The 17,288-nt window shown below is 36.2% G+C and overlaps 1 protein-coding gene across 1 annotated transcript; it reads left to right on the top strand.

Moving 5' to 3' along the window:
* The first annotated feature begins 1,000 nt into the window (after window positions 1-1,000).
* cfap52 (cilia and flagella associated protein 52) lies at window positions 1,001-15,711 on the top strand. Its single transcript, XM_065276859.1, has 14 exons — window positions 1,001-1,108; window positions 1,303-1,502; window positions 1,667-1,803; window positions 2,956-3,084; window positions 3,389-3,488; window positions 3,574-3,690; window positions 4,272-4,372; window positions 4,450-4,620; window positions 4,720-4,868; window positions 5,200-5,345; window positions 12,133-12,284; window positions 12,564-12,666; window positions 14,553-14,664; window positions 15,049-15,711. Exons 1-14 carry the CDS (start codon window positions 1,048-1,050, stop codon window positions 15,222-15,224), a joined length of 1,854 nt encoding a protein of 617 aa, XP_065132931.1. The 5' UTR covers window positions 1,001-1,047; the 3' UTR covers window positions 15,225-15,711.
* The last annotated feature ends 1,577 nt before the right edge of the window (window positions 15,712-17,288 follow it).

Here is a 17,288-nt window from a genome sequence, read left to right as displayed (position 1 = left end):
ATAGCATTAATGTCCCCTAGATGGCGCTGTAGTATATACATACATGTTTAGTAGATTGATGAGTAGTGTGAATGGAGTTGTGTGAAGTAAAATCTGGTGCTCATCTATTATAGAGTTTTATGACAATGCAGAAGCATTGTCCCGTTGTGTTTAATCATCGTTCTCAGTGACAAAGTTGCTGATGATTGTAATAACATTTTATTAAATTTCATTTGAAAGAATAAATTCCACAAAATAAGGAACATTGTTTTATTTAACATGGCATTCTAAAGGTGGACTTGAAGTTTTGGGTTTTAAACATATTCATTCATTTTAAATTAGGTTCATTCTGTTAAATTATTTCATTTGGTACTATTTCCCCAGTGGCATTTTTTTTTATAAATTAGGAGGCATCAATTTTCTTTTAAAAATGTAATTTCACCCCCTCTCAATTAATGATTTTTCTCTAAGTTATACCAACAACTTGCTTGGAAACAATCATTTTATACAGAGGTTTTATTTAAAAATTATGATAAGTACATAAATATGATGAATTTATGACTTTATATGATCTTCCTCTGCCAGCTAGAACTTTACTTTTACTTTATTTTGTCATCAAAAGTTGTGATTGCCAAGTCTCATGAGACAAATACGCAACCAGCTTTAAAAACAAATCATTAACATTATTTGTTAGACTTTATTTGATATCAGTAAATTAGCCTAAAACAATTTAACCCTGAGTTCTCCATATACAATATACAATATTTAAAAATTGCAAAAATAGCCTATTTTAGCAAGTATATATATTTGGCAATGTTTAAAAATTTGTTTTTACAAATATACTTTTTAGCCATTTTTGTATATTTTGAATAAAATAAAACCCATAAAAGCCCCCGAATCACACGTCGCAAACGATTGAATAGTTTAAAAAATTGATTCACCGAAATGTACTCTCCAACGTTACTAAGCGACGAAACCAAACACTGAATCCTACTGTTGTCCTGGTTACGTATTGCTTGGCTTCCGACAACCAGCAGCATTTTCGACAGAACCAAGTTGTGTATCACAATGGCAGAAGACACGCAAGAAATCCCAAAACTGGAGCTAGAGGCAGTTATTGGTTTCAACGGTAAGGTTAAATGTGACTTTTATCGCATTCGATTGTTGTCTACACGTTTGTTTAATTACTTCGCTTTACGAAAACGTTCAACTACCGGCTGAACGGAAACCAAACGTGTGCTGTACTCAAAGTATTTTTTTAATATGAAAAAAATTCAAGTGTACAAGTGCTCTTTACCAAACATGTTTATATTGTTTTTGCAGGGGATGTGTTTTCTGGACTCAAAGTGCACCCAGACAGAGAACATCTTATTTATCCTCTGGGCTCCACTGTTATTATTAAAAGTCTAAAGAGTGGAAAGCAAGCTTTCCTTCATGGCCACACAAACAATGTCTCTTGCATTGCTGTGTCCAAAAGTGGACGCTATATTGCATCTGGGCAGATCACTTTTAGAGGCTTTAAGGTGAGCTGGTGTAGAGTTAAAACACAGGTCATTCAGTACTGCTATTAAATTGACACGTGACGTAATAACATTATATAGATGTTACTGGAAGACCTTAACATATCATACTTTAAACATTTGTGAAATGTCATTTAAAAAAGAAAGATTCATCTTTCTTTTCTCAGGCTGATGTTATTATCTGGGACTATGAGAAGCAAGAGATTTATGCCCGCCTCGTGCTCCACAAAGCTAAAGTTGAAGATCTTAGCTTCTCCCCTAATGAAAAGTACCTGGTCTCTCTGGGGGGGCAGGATGACGCCAGGTAAATTTCTTCTGGAATGAAATCACTGATCTGCAGTTCATGTTTTCTGATTTTGATATTCAGGAAACAGATATACACATAAAAATGCATGGCTTCGATGCACCAAAATGTCCTCCAAATGCATAAATGTTTGCTTGTTGAAAGGTACCCCATTTATAAACACATGTATGGTTTAATAGATTAACACTGGAATTGGCAATATAAATGTGAAAATAAAAACAGTACATATAACTATAACTTAATGTTTGTTTTAAAAATAGTTTTTATTAAAGAGAATAGCGAAGTTTACACCACAACTATAATGATAAAGATACAATAAATGATGTCAGTTCCCCCCCCCCCTAACTGATGAACGATAAACCATTGACAGCCAATTAAATCTATTTGAACTTTAAGTGCACATGCATTTGAAATGACACTGTGGAGAAGCTCATTGCTGAGGTCCATAACATAAAATGACCTCGGGTATCCAGCACTGATGCAGTTGCTGTGAAATTTACTTAGTTGTGCTTTTTATTCTACAACATTGACTAAGAAGGTAAGATATTAGATCACACAAAGTACTAGATTCACTGTTTAGAGTTACACAAACGGGGCGTGTTGAGGACATCTGCTTGTTTTACCCACATTTAATGACATGTGAACAATTACAAGCATTTTTATTAAAGGAAATATGCAATATTAGTTAATGCCATTGAAGGTAAAGGATTTGCGCAAGTACTGCGGCCTCCACAGCTGTTTATGATTGGTATACATGGTTACGTGTAGTGAAACCATGGTCAAATTTTGTAAGGGGTTCGATATTCGGCTACACTTGTTCTAAAAAGAAACAACTAAACGTGGGAAAGAGTCTGTAGCAATCACCTGACGTTATGAAACTGATCAGTAAGTCTGAGCAAATGCAACTACCCATAATGATAAGCGACGTAACATTTTTGGTCAACACACACAGGCGGTTAACCAATCACAACACACGTGGCTATAGAGCTGATTCCCCCTGAAAACCAATGTGTAATTCGCACACTTAAAATTAAAGTGTACCATGGGAATATTTACTGTGACCAATCTGCTCTGGTTATTAATACTGTAGGTTTTTGTCTAGTAGAAAATAATGTCCTTCCTTAATAGTGTTTGTTTACTTTATTGTTTTAGTATTGTGGTGTGGAACATCAAGACAAAAGAAGCGATCTGTGGAAGTCCTGCTTCAGCACAAAGTGCCGGTCACTGCCTCACCGTAGAGTACACCAATCTAAGTGATGAAATCTTTGTGTCTGCTGGGAAGTAAGTTTAACTTTATGTTCCTTTTTCAATATATGAGCACTGATTCGTTTACATGTTTATTTTCCACCTAGATTAAAAACATACATTTATTAAAAATCATCATACAGCCTTTTTAAAGTATAATAAAGTTGACTCAATCTCAAATGAATGAAATCATCACCCAACCCTTCGCCCTAACATCTTACATCATCAGTTAATTTTTTTTATCAAATACTGTATATATACTACAAATACCGTGGGTATACAGAGAAAGATATGTATGTATATTACTTTAATAAATTGAATTGGTGTGCTGTTTTTAAAGTGGAACTGTACGCGTGTGGGAGCTCGATTTGCCCAACCGAAAGATCAGAGCCACAGAATGTCAAACAGGGCAGCTTAAGAGAATTGTCAAATGTATTGAGGTGAGTTTGGTTCAGTTTTAAGAGGTATTTATATGTCTAATGTGTGGATATATGTCACCAAACATGTTTTTATCTTGCTTTGCAGATCCATAAAGATGATAGTTTCTTCTATTGTGGAACAACTAGTGGGGATATTCTGAAAGTGAACTTGAAGACCAGGTTGCTCAACAGTTGTGGTCCTGTTAAACAAAAATTCAGCAAGGTGAAACTTAAGCTGTACTTTATCCAAGGACAGTGGCAGCTGGTGACTTCTGGAGTGTATTTTCAAAATATATGTTCGTGCGTCATGTGAACCTATGTGCATCACGTGTCTTGCCAAAACAAGTGCCTGCTGCACACTTGTCAAAAACGTTTATGATAAAAGAGACGCTCACGTTCACAAAATACTCGCAAGACACTCCCTTAATCGTAACTCTGATTATGCATGAGATTATGAGAGTATCTGGCAAACACGTTACACTCTTTTATCATAAACCCCTTGCAGACGTGTGTGCAGCAGGCACTTATTTTGACAAGACACGTGATGCACATAAGTTCCCTTGACACGGCAATCACATATTTTGAAATGACGAACCACACATATGACGAGATACATACATGTTGTGAGAGCTTCGCATCCTGCCTCTCGAAAAAGAGGTCACCGCCCGCCACTGCCTAAGGATAAATATTGCTACATTTTCCTTCACAATATTGTATTGCTGTACTGAGTCATGCCATGTATGTTCCTTTTGCATGGACAAGAAGATCAAACACTATTTTCACAAATTTGTCTTGTTATTACAGGGAGTGAACACTCTTAAAGTCTTAAAGACCGGGGATATTTTAGTCGGATCAGGAGATGGCATGTTATCTATGTGCTTGGGAGAGAACTTCAAAACTATTAAGTGTGTAAAAAACCTCTCATTCTCTTTTTTATTATTATTTCACTTGCTTGAACTGATAAATAAATAATTTGTGACAGGAGTGTTCAGTTGGAAGGAGGGGTGACATCAGTGGGTCTGCGTGGAGAGGGGCAGCAGATTTTCGTTGGGACAGAAGCAGCACAGATCTACACTTTGGGCTACACTGATTTCAAACCAGAGCTTATTGCCACAAATCATAATAGTGCTGTTAAGGATGTGGCCTTTCCCTTGTGAGTAATACACTAAATTCATTGGAATGTGTTTTTTTCAACTGGGCATAAACGTTGCATCTCTTAAATCTCTTATTATTTATATCTTCTTCTCAACAGTGGGACTTCTGAGCTCTTTGCCACCTGTTCACAGAAAGATATACGGGTCTGGCATGCTGAGTCTTCCAAGGAGCTCTTGCGTATTTTGGTTCCCAACATAACTTGCAATGCTCTTGGCTTTATGAAGGATGGCAGGAGCATCTTCAGTGGTTAGTACTTTTAATTGATTCTGCCAACAAACCGGTATTTCTGAATGACCTGTGGCCAGAATTAAGGGGATTTTAAACAAAAACATATTTTAAACTTATAATATGTGCAGAGAGCATTTGGTTAATATCATTATCTAATTTTTGACGGCGGTGGTGTTTAGCAGCTTTTGGATCTGAGTTCCTCATTTGTTTATCTGCTTGTGAATGTCACATTCAGTAAAATTTAGGGACCCCCTGAAATGTTTTAATTTCCCATTTGATTGCTTCACTGAGGAAATAAATACAATTCGATTGCAGCTGATGGAGTATTCTTTATAAATTCTTTTTATAGCTTGGGATGATGGGAAGATTCGAGTTTTCTTTCCAGAGAGTGGAAAGCTGAGGTTGATCATTCATAATGCACACAGTATGGGGGTGACTGCCATAGCAGCAACCAGTGACTGCAAGAGGATTGTCAGTGGAGGTGGAGAAGGACAGGTACAGCACATCAGATCTAATCCATTTTAGATTAAACACACTTATCATACACCTGGAGCAATGCAGCAAAAAGCCCGACGCAGGTGTTATTGTATATATGACATTGTACCTCTGGATGTGGTGTAATGAGAAGCATTTTTAAGTAATATTTTTCAAAAAAACTCACAGCGCTTTCCCAGTACAAAAACAGCTTTCCACACGTTCGTACATTTTTTATCTCCTGTTAATACAGTCAGCTCCATAAATATTGGGACAGAGGCACATTTTGTGTTATTTTAGCTGTTTACCATTCCAGTTACAGTCATATTTTGACTATTGGCTTTAAGTGCACACTCTCAGCTTTTGTAAAGGGAGTTTTCTTTATCATGGAGAGGATAATGCGATCATCAACCACTATTATCCTATATAGACAAACAGGATTTTTTTATGTTGCTGAGCTCACCAGTGTGTTGTTTTTTTAGTCAGGATGTACCAAATTGTTGATCTGTTCACTCTTAATGTTCCTGCTATCTCTCTGATGGATTTGTTGTGTTTTTGAAACCTAAATATGGTCTGTATCACTTGCATGGAGATGTCCCTGAATCGAATGATTTGGTTTCACAACCACAGCTTTCAAATGCAACTGCCACACTTAAAATCAACTCCAGACCTTAACTTCTGTCATTCATGAGGAAATTATTTAATAAATAGACAATACCTGTCCATAAAACAGCTTTTAAGTCAACTGTCCCATTACTTTTGACCCCTTTGAAAAGGGGGAGCTCCATATTAAACGGCTGTTATTCTTAAATCCTTCAGCCAATTTGGATGTGAATACCCTCAAAATAAAGCTGAGAGTGTGCAATGTAAGTCTACATACATAATATGACTGTAACTGGAATACATTTTGGTAAACAGCTAAAATAACAAAATGTGCCTCTGTCCCAATATTTATGAAGCTGACTGTATAAAGTAGTTTTACTTACCCTTCTTGCATATTTGTAAATATTCTTATAAAAACCTTAACAGTGATTATGCTTCATAATTTATTGGCTTATTTTACCTACCCCATGACTGAAATAATGACTTTTATAGAGAACCACAGCTTTAATTACACAAATAACTATTTCAATGAATAAAACAATGCATTTTTTTACATCAATCTTAAACTGGTGGTATTCTTCCTCTGCTTACAGTTTTTCCGCTTACAATTTCCGTCATGTAAATAGGGAATCGGCATGGCACGAGCACAACTGGCTTTTAAAGGGGATGAGAGATGAGACTCTCATTGGTTGCTAGGCACATAGACAATGTTTCCCATCATTAAACTAGCAAAAGTGGATGCGGACATGCCTTACCGTGGGTTTACACCAGCCGCGTTTGAGGTGTCAAATTCGCATGTACCGCGCCTAGTTGGCCGCTTGAACAGTTTGAGTTTACTCACCTCATTCGCGCGTGAAATTGTAGTCATCGAGACATTCATGCGGAATTTCAATCATAGCAGTTAGTTTGTAGAAATAAACAGCATTAGTTAGTGGCAGGATTGGATCCTACACCACGTCATGCCTTGGACCTGGAAACTGTCGACCTGTAAGCAATTCAAAGGGTGTGAAACCAGAAATCCTGTTAACAGAAAAGTGAATAGACATTAATGCAATTGGTAATGCGTCAAGCCATGTTATTTTTGTCTGTGCACATAGTTTGTCAAGTCAAGTTTTAATGTCAAAGTCAGGTTCATTATTTCATCTTTGCTCTAACATTGGGGTGATAAGCAGCCCCGAAACTATATGTCAATTCCAGTACGTGTATGTCAATTTTGTCAGATCTAACTTTGTCTTTGGAAACCATGGTTGGGGATATAAGTGGTGTGTTAGGCAGTTGACAACAGCCACTTCATTAGGTACCTTCACAGCCTGTAGTATGTGTCAGGCTTTGCTAGCATTTACTATAGGCCGGCCTTTCCTGGTTTCAAACCCACCTATCTGCCATATGGCAGTTCCATATATACTGCACCAATCACATATGCAGATTCACTATAAACAATCACCCTCTCTTCACCAGTGTAGTGCAAGGCTTTGATAACAGCTGTCATTTGAGCTCTCTGTGCTGACCGTTTACCTTTCAATCTACCACTCAGTCGTGTTACAAAATCACCCTCAACTTGCTCAACCACAGCAAAGCCTGCCTTGAATGTGTCATCTGCTGCTCTGAAACAACAACCATCTGTAAACATTGTGATTAACGGTGGGGTAGTTGTCAGTGGTACCGCGAACAAACCATCTCTCAATATATTTGCTTTTTCAGTCAATGGTATAACAATTATAATTAATTACAATAATAATAATTTGTATATCAGTCAATGGTATACAATCCTGCGGCTCACCCTCAGTGATCAGATCTGCCATGTGAACACCTTCATGCACATATATGATGTCTGGGCTGGCGATTTCCTTAAATACAAAGTTTGTTACAATAATCAGTTATTTTCTATACTCACAGCTTTTCTTGTTTACCTTTTATAGTGTTCTATGGTGTTCTTTTTTTCTTTTTCAATTTATTTCTTATATCTATTTTAATTTCCTTTCTGCCATAGCTGTTCTATGCCATATATATTTGCTTTTTAGCCTAATACCATCAGTGGAATTCTGACTTCCTCTGTAGATACCAAATTCAATTATGCATTTCTTCCTGTCGGATTAATAGGAGTCTGATTTTATTTCAGAACAGGTAGTCACACCTAACAACAAAGTTCTTTATCAGCCTTTAAATGTGTCTAGCTGATTTTCTCATAAAGATTGTCTGTGTCCCTATAGTAACAAGGTCTTTACTAAACATTGAACGGCTGTTTACTCTTTCCCCTTTTTCACTCAAAGGCTCGTATGAAGATGAAAAAGTTCAGTGTCCAGTGAAATATTGTCCAGTTTCTCTTGCCTCCAAGAACATTATTGTCTTTGTTAGTCTCTTTCTGGATTCCACTCAGTCTTTTTGGTGTTTCATCCTTGTAAATGTCTCTGACCATATGCAGTGCCCCCTTCACTGCTTTAGTTCAAGTATAGTCCCATTCAAATAGAATGTGCTTTCAGTCCAGTTTATGAGTTACTCCTCTCTTTGCAACTCCAGCACTTTGATATCACACACAGTTTTTCATTGTCTGTTTCTTGCCAGCTTTTTAGTCACTTTCTTGAATGTCAAAGGATGAGAGCTTTCAGCCTTTCAAGGTTTAACTTAACCCATTGCAAAATATTGCCTTTCAATTTAAAATAAAATTTATCTTGTGACCACCTTCCATCATCAGATGAAGACTCCTCTTCATTTTGTTAAATCTTTTTGTCCTTTATACAATTTATCTGTGTCATTCACCTTTTAACAATTTTCTGTCCTTTTTCAATTGTTCATCTTCATTTCCACATTTAATAACTTGGTCTCTACTCTTTTCTGAAATTTGTTGTTTTTCTTTCAAAGCTTCGCCTCTGTCTTTCTGCTAGATTTTGCTTAATCCCATTTATGGTTTTAACAGACTCAATATATCACAGACACACTACATTTTCACACAAATAAAATCTACATCTACATTCAATTCACCGCTATTGATTTGAAAAACAGGCTGTTTCATTGGGGCTTTGGCTTTCTCATAAGGAGTAGGTGTGTGCAAGGAGGGGTAGATCGATTTCACTGGGGGTGGAGCTGGAGGAGGAGCCGTAGGTGTCACACTTGAGTCTGGCTGACTATTTCCTTGTTTAACTTCCTGTTGCTTTGCAGCTGCACCACTGTAAACTTCCCCTTTTCTATTTGATTCAATAGCCTGCATGGCAGCAGCAACCAGAGCCAATCTTGTCCAAATTCTCAACTCTTTCTCTTAGTCTTTTACAGTTGGTCCCTTTCCAAACTATTATCATTTTTTCCATGGCACATACACCGGTGAACACACATATTCATCACACTCTTTCTGAAATTCAACCATTCTTTATACAACTGTAAATACAATTCCTCTATATATATACAACGTCAAAATGAAATATACCCAAATACAACTGCAGAATCAAGTGCACAATGGAATTTCCTGGGCCTGTAACCCAAAGGTTTCCACACCCTTAATTTAATACTGTACTCAATTAGATGATTTCTAGGACTTTCACCTAAAGGTCTCTCAACCCATAAATTTAATACTGTACTCAATTAGATAATTTCTAGGACTTTCACCTAAAGGTCTCTCAACCCATAAATTTAATACTGTACTCAATTAGATAATTTCTAGGACTTTCACCTAAAGGTCTCTCAACCCATAAATTTAATACTGTACTCAATTAGATAATTTCTAGGACTTTCACCTAAAGGTCTCTCAACCCATAAATTTAATACTGTACTCAATTAGATTATTCCTAGGCCTTCCACCTAAAGGTTTCTCAACCCATAAATTTAATACTGTACTCAATTAGATTATTCCTAGGCCTTCCACCTAAAGGTTTCCCAACCCATAAATTTAATACTGTACTCAATTAGATTATTCCTAGGCCTTCCACCTAAAGGTTTCTCAACCCATAAATTTAATACTGTACTCAATTAGATTATTCCTAGGCCTTCCACCTAAAGGTTTCCCAACCCATAAATTTAATACTGTACTCAATTAGATTATTCCTAGGCCTTCCACCTAAAGGTTTCCCAACCCCCTACGGGCTTCAACCCGAGTTGGTATTTTATAACGCCTAATGCGTTAAAGGAATCCTCAACCTTTTATTTAACAAAAAAAATTCAAAAATTTCAAAAAGTTTTTCACTCTGATCAATTCTTATTGTTTAAATAATTAATTTCAGTTCGGAGCTCCTTATCAACACAATTAATTTGGTATATGTCCAATAGCAGAATTTGATATAACAGGTTTCTGCTTACCTTTATTTTAGAAGACCGGTCTTTTGTGTTGAAATGGAGCCCTCCCTTACTCTGGTTTCTTCAATGTGAAACCCTCCTTCCTCTCACTCTCTCCTTTCCCTCCACAAAACGTCGGCGGTCATCATGTGTTGGACTTTAAGGCGTCCATTTGCATGTTCATAATTTAGAGGAAAGGCAAAAGATACAAATATCTAAGTTCAAATATTTATTGATCAGATATGAAAAAGTTTAACAGCGCTGGGTCCTCTCAAGTAGCGAACAACCAGCTCAGGAAGTAACATGCTTATTTATAAAATATGTGACGTCGATGTTTCTTCAGAAAATCTCCACCCACAAAGGCCGTTCCCCTCGTCCATCTGACTCCATCACCACACCCAATTTTAGCCTGTAGGCAAAGATGGACACACATAGACAAAGAAAAACAAACTGTTCTCCTCTCATCCCTGTGAGCCCTGCAGTTCCTCTCCAGTACTCCTCCACTTTGAATAGCATGTTATAATGCTTTCTTAGAAACAAATCATTAATAAAACATTCATTTATAAAAAACATAAGCTGTAAGATGAAAGTGATTATTATGTAAAACATATTTCAATATCATGACATCATTTCATTATTTGTAAAATTGGTTATATGAATAAGGCACACATTAACTTCTTTAGATAGATAAACACATATTAAATCTTTTACTGCAATACTACTTCTAAGGAAACACTTTAATCATTATTAAAAAACATCTGTTAGGAAAGAACACACACACACACACACACACACACACACACACACACACACACACACACACACACACACACACACACACACAGGAGATTCTGTTCTTCAAGGTTGAGCTGCCCTGCCCCCCTTAGGTTATTCTATATGCAACCTTCATTTCATTGGTTAATACACATTTATCAAAGACAACATCTTATATTTATTACATCAATTATTCAATGATTAATACTGATTAAGTAAGAAATACTTTGCATATTTTATCCTGTGAACATTAAGGCATTAGTTAATGACATAGTCGCCTGTTTGCTTTCCCCCTCAGGCCTCTCTCTTATCTTGATCAATGCCAGGCGTAAATTCCTAAATTCCTCCTTGCAGCACACACACAAAAACTGGTAACTCTCCACTCTCAAACATAAACACCTCATTTCTACATAATAGCTTAGTGCATATATGAAACACACAATGTTTATAGAATAAAATGATCAATTAAAGAAATATAAAAATGGAACAAAATCAATTTCCACAGTCCTTATTTGGACATCTTTGTAACTTTAACACTTTTAGCAATTAGCAAGATTAATAAAACAACATAAAAATCCCACACATGGGAGGGGCTTTTGCGACTCCGCTCGCTTCCTGTATTCACGTATCTACAAGAGCAAGCTCCTGATTGATTTTAGATTGATAAGGACTTCCTACTGATCACAGAGCCATAGTACACGCACAAGCTGTGCATGAAACACATAATCGCAGCCTTGCGATCAGACAGACATTTTTTAATGGGACACGCGATTTAATCGTTACATCCCTTATCGTAATAAAAGTTTTACCTGTCACAGTAATTTCTTCTAACTCAAACTACTGATCCACGCGTTCAAATGTGATGATGTGATTGGTTACATGAAGGTGATTTTAAACTGCAGGAATAAGACCGTCTCCAATTTTATGGAGAAAATACTCAGCAAAGGTGTTGAATGATGAATTTGCACTTGCGCTTGTCTTAAAACATATTAAAAACACCACATAGACATATAAACAAAAATAAAACATGATTTTGCCCACAGTGGGACGTTTATTACATCTTATTTTATTATGTGCCTTTAATGTGCTCTATTTTATTAAATGTGGATTGATATAGGAGACATGAAACTTCTGTATATATAACCTTTGATTTTTTTTTCCTTTACTTAAGGTAAGAGTTTGGGAAATATTTCAAAACTCATACCGACTCATAGAGATCATGAAGGAGCACAAATCTACAGTCAACTGCATTAAGATAAGAAGTAATGATAAGGAGTGTGTGACGGCCAGCTCTGATGGAGCCTGCATCATCTGGGACTTGTTGTAAGTTTACTGCTGGATTTAGACTAAACAATATTTTTGTCTGTTAAAATAGTCACAGATTATGCAATTTTTTATAGACTATGTGTAATGTCAACAAACTGGGCATATGCCATAAAGACTGCAACATTTTTCTTATTTCTTGACATGTGTTAAAAGTTAAAAGCAACCACCTTCATATACCTCAGACATACTTCAGAGTGCTGATTTGTTATGTGAAGATATTCTGATAGATGTGATGTTTGACCGTCTCTCTCTCGGTTTTTCTTATTTCACATTCAGGAGGTTTGTAAGGAATCAAATGGTTTTGGCCAACACCCTGTTCAGGGTTGTGTGCTACCACCCTGAGGAATACCAAATCATCACCAGTGGCACTGACCGAAAGGTACAGGACTTTTAAAAGATTATCTGTTGTGTGTTTGAACGAAATGAGGGTTATGTGACAAGGTAGAATAAATATACAGCAGAATGAGATATAACGGTGCATTCACACGGGGTGTAAGCATTAATGCTTCCCATTCACTTTAAATGTGTGCCGTCATGCGCTGCCGAACTGAATTGTGGATCTGTCGTTGCCGCGTCAGCGCCATTGCTCGTGGCAAAAGTTGAAAATTTCTCAACTTTTCAAGCGGCAATGCGTGTGTCAGCCAATTATATCCCCTTATGCAAATAACCTACGCAGAGCCAGCCACTTACGTTTATGGAAGATCGGGGCTTGGGTTGCGGCCACTGTGATTGAAACTTAACAGACTACACAAGACAAATTATAAATCATTATTATAAGCTTACCAGAATTGGGGTTTTAAACAATGATTTTTTCCTACATATTCAATAGCCGATTTTTGTTCATTTTTAACTGAACATTTTAGTATGGATTGCTGCTTTAAAGAGCCCCTATTATGTTGCTAAAAAGAAAGTTATTTGGTGTATTTGGTGTAATGCACCAAAATGTCCTGCTGAAAGAGGCCAATGCGATCAGGGAATAGCCTACCGTTCCCATGAAAGGGTGTACATGGTTTGCAACAATGCCTAGGTAAGTGGTATGCGTCAAAGTAACATCCACATGAATGGCTGGACCCAAGGTTTCCCAGCAGAACATTGCCCAAAGCATCACTGACTATTTTTATTAATATGGTCATAAAATAAGAAAGAAATCAAGCTGTGACCATCATCATCCTCCGACCTCGGTTATGTTTAGGAGCCTGTTGTGCATCATTATATGAAAGATCTGTAAGATTGACAGCACTATAATTCGAAACATCAACTAAGGGATGCAATACTTGCGTCTTCAAGTGAAATAAAGACAAAACCTATACACTTACAAGTTTAATGAATGGGAGAGTTAAAGTCATGTCAAAGATATGCTCATATATTAATTTGTAACTTGTGTAAATAAATTACTTATTTTACATTGTGTTTGTTTTGTTTCCATGCAGTACATTTGACAGATATCTTTTTTTGGATGATTATAATCCATTACATCATTATTAATTTGGTTAAAGTGCATTTTGCATAATTTGGAACAGCATATTTTGCGTATTTTTCAAAGTATTAAAGTATCTTTTGACATTTTTTTTTTAATTTTCCTTTTAAATTTTTTTTTAAAATCAGAACAGGACATAACAAAACAAAACAAAACAAAACATGACCAGAGAGTAAAATCAATGCATCTTAAGAAAATTAAGACAAATGTAAATCAAAATAAGTGTCACATTTGTTCCAAAGTTTCTCAAACTTGTCCAATTGTAGATGTAGGCCGAATGTGATTTTTTCCATTTTCCTTATGTCCATAATAAGGTCTACCCATTCCCTGATTGTCGGAGCCGCTTGAGTCATCCACTTTTTTGTAATTGCCTTTTTAGATATAGTCCAATTATACCATCTTTTGACATTTTTATTTTATTTAAATAGAATAACATCCCCACTGTCATATAAGTGTTGAGGGTAAAATAAAATGTGTAAACTTACTGACTGTATTAGAAAAATAAACAAAAGTTACATGTGCATAATAATTTGGAATGCGGTGTAATTTGTATGTCGCTTTGGACAACAGCGTAACTGTTTTCTTATTTGTCGGTCACTCTGTGTCTCCGCTTTCTGTCTAATTTATCATCTGTTTTAGCAGGCATTTGTCTGACTGACACCATTTCATTTAGAAATTAATAGAAAGAAAGAAAGAATATGTTTCACACATTTATAACCCTATTAACTTACAATAAATCTAGAGCAAGAAAAGACATAAACAGAACCCCTATATGCAAACTTCAACAGATTGGCTACTGGGAGGTGTATGACGGCTCTGCAATCAGAGAACTTGACGGCTCTTTGTCAGGGGCTATAAACGGCATACACATTTCTGAAGATGGAAGATACTTTGTGACAGGTAGGTACCTCTCAGTGTTTTTCACATACACTGTATTCAACTGAGTCATGCATCTTTACACATTCTGTCATTATGATGGATGTGGTGGTAACAACAGGTGGCAGAGTTTCACATGGATTTATACCAATGCAATAATATAGAGAAAATAATTATTGATCGTCATTGAAACAATGTCACCATGATGAATTTATGCAGAGACAATAAGGAGTTGTTTACAAAAACTTGCACTTTAAAATCCGTCTTCAAAAGTTTGTGTTTTCAGGCCCCCAAAATGTTGTCATGTAAACTTACAGACAGACTTGCAAAAATACGTTCCCGTTTTAGTTGAAATCTTTACGTTTATGTTTTAGAGGGAACTGACAAATAAACATCTTACTCATTTAGGTGGAGATGATAAACTACTAAAGCTCTGGCTTTACGAAGATGGTGAAGTGACCCACATTGGCATTGGACACAGTGGAAGCATCACAAATGTGAGCATCTGTCCCAACAGCAAATATATTGTCAGCACCAGTGCTGATGGAGCCATCCTAAGGTGGAGATACCCACAAACTTCATAGAAACTGAAGATCTTCTGATGCCATTTCTGTCTAGATTAGATTTCATACCGACATTAAATTGAATGTCTCTGACAAAGACTGTAATGTTTAAGCCCATAATTTACCATTACTGTTACTTATCGTATTTAATAAACAAATGCATGTAGACTGTTACATTTTAAGTAACTAGTAACTAGTGTAATCTTCAGGTAAACATGATTGTATAATGAATTATTTTACTGTCACAGAACCAAAAGATAGATGGGTACCTTACAGCTTACAGAAATCCTAATGAGATTTAAAGGTACCATTTACCAAGTCTGACTCTTGTCAATTTACCGCAATAAAGCTGTCTAGAGCCCCAGTTTCTCAGGAATTTTAATGAACTTCACTGTCGGCTAATGTATCACATACAAGAATCTCTAAAGAGTGGGTTGGTGCCTATCCCAAATGGTCTCTCACCATGGAGGCACAGTTGTAATTAAATCTGGTCAGATTCAAACAGTTATTAAAGTCATATGGATATCTTTTCAAGTCACTTTGTCATACTTGACCCTGAAGATGTGTGAAAAAAATATATTGTATATACTTAATTAATCGTGTCCTATAAGGTAAGGTTCACTAGAAAACATGTTAAAGTTTTTATATAGTTTGTGAAATTCTGTGGTGAATTCACTCTGGCTTGGGGTTATTGCCTTTACATACTAAAGTATGCCAAATATTGTAACAGTCAGCTTAGTTAAAGGCAGGGTGCATGATCTCTGAAAGCCAATGTTGATATTTGAAATCACCTAAACAAACACGCTCCTACCCCAAGAGAATCTGGACCTTCTTTTGATAGACCCATCCCACACATACGCAACACAGGCAACGATGTCGGTTAGTAGACACGCCCCTTACTGCTGATTGGCTACAAGTGTGTTTTGGTAGTCAGCCTGATTCCCTTTCCAAACTGTTTTTCAAAAATCACGCACCCCGCCTTTAAACAGATTAAAATGGGTCAGATCTTGCTGTGTGAGATTAAAAGTGATGAGACAAATGTACTCACAAGATTCACATAAAACTTAAAACAACACACTAAGGGCCGTATCATACACCTGGCGCAATGCGCAACACAAGTGTCTTTTGTTAGTTTTAACCCGGTTAGTTTTATTTCCACATTTAGCACCACACTGGGTAACACTTCACAATAAGGTTCATTAGTTAACAGTAGTTAATGTATTAACCAACTTGAACAAACCATGAGCAATACATTTGTTACATTATTTATTCATCTTTGTTAATGTTAGTTAATAAAAATGTAAGCTTTAATTGTTTGTTCATGTTAGTTCAGAGTGCATTAACTAATGTTAACAAGATTTTAATAAAGTATTAGTAATTGTTGAAATTAACATTAACAAAGATGAATAAATGCTGTATAAGTGCAGTTCATTATTAGTTCATGTTAACTAATGTAGCTAACTAATGTTAACTAATGAACCTTATTGTAAAGTGTTACCCCACATTGTTTAAAGGGACACTTCACACATTTGCATTAAGCTTTGAAGTGTTAGAACCCCAGTCATGTTTTTGAATGGTCATGCATCATTTCCTCAGTTTCCCCTGAGAAAGGAGAAATACAGATTTCAGTGAGGCACTTCCTTCTTTCAATGATGTAAAAATTGTCATTTTGCGTCATTGAAAGAAGGAAGTGCTATATCTTTGTCAAGGGTGTAAGACTACAAACACAAACACCTGTTACAGATCCGTGGGTGGGACTTACGAAAATACACAAACATACTCAAAAAGAAACTATACAGCCGCCATCTTTTTGGAAGCTAAGCTAACGGACGCTGTGGAGCGAGCCAGGCTTTATGTTACAACAATAGCGGAAAGTAATCAATATGATATGGAATAAAGTAATTAAAAGCCTGCTATTTTTACTTCCATGTCCAAAAGAAAATGACTTTTAAAGGTTTGAATAAAAAAATTCACAATTGAAAACAACTTAATTTTTTTAACATCAATCTTAAAGTGGGGGTCTTCTTCCTTCCATTTAGTTTTTCAGTTTACAAATTCTGCATTCTAAATAGGGAATCGTCATGG

This window comes from Paramisgurnus dabryanus, chromosome 6 (assembly GCF_030506205.2).
Source record: "Paramisgurnus dabryanus chromosome 6, PD_genome_1.1, whole genome shotgun sequence".
NCBI lineage: Eukaryota > Metazoa > Chordata > Actinopteri > Cypriniformes > Cobitidae > Paramisgurnus > Paramisgurnus dabryanus.
The sequence above is the reverse complement of the archived record's forward strand: the minus strand, read 5'-3'. Positions and strand labels throughout refer to the sequence as shown.

Bases quoted from the DNA above. Each gene is read 5' to 3' on its own strand.
- cfap52 (XM_065276859.1), top strand. From the start codon at position 1,048: ATGGCAGAAGACACGCAAGAAATCCCAAAACTGGAGCTAGAGGCAGTT. The intron at 1,109-1,302 runs GTAAGGTTAAAT...TTGTTTTTGCAG, and splicing joins GGCAGTTATTGGTTTCAACG to GGGATGTGTTTTCTGGACTC. The intron at 5,346-12,132 runs GTACAGCACATC...CCTTTACTTAAG, and splicing joins GTGGAGGTGGAGAAGGACAG to GTAAGAGTTTGGGAAATATT.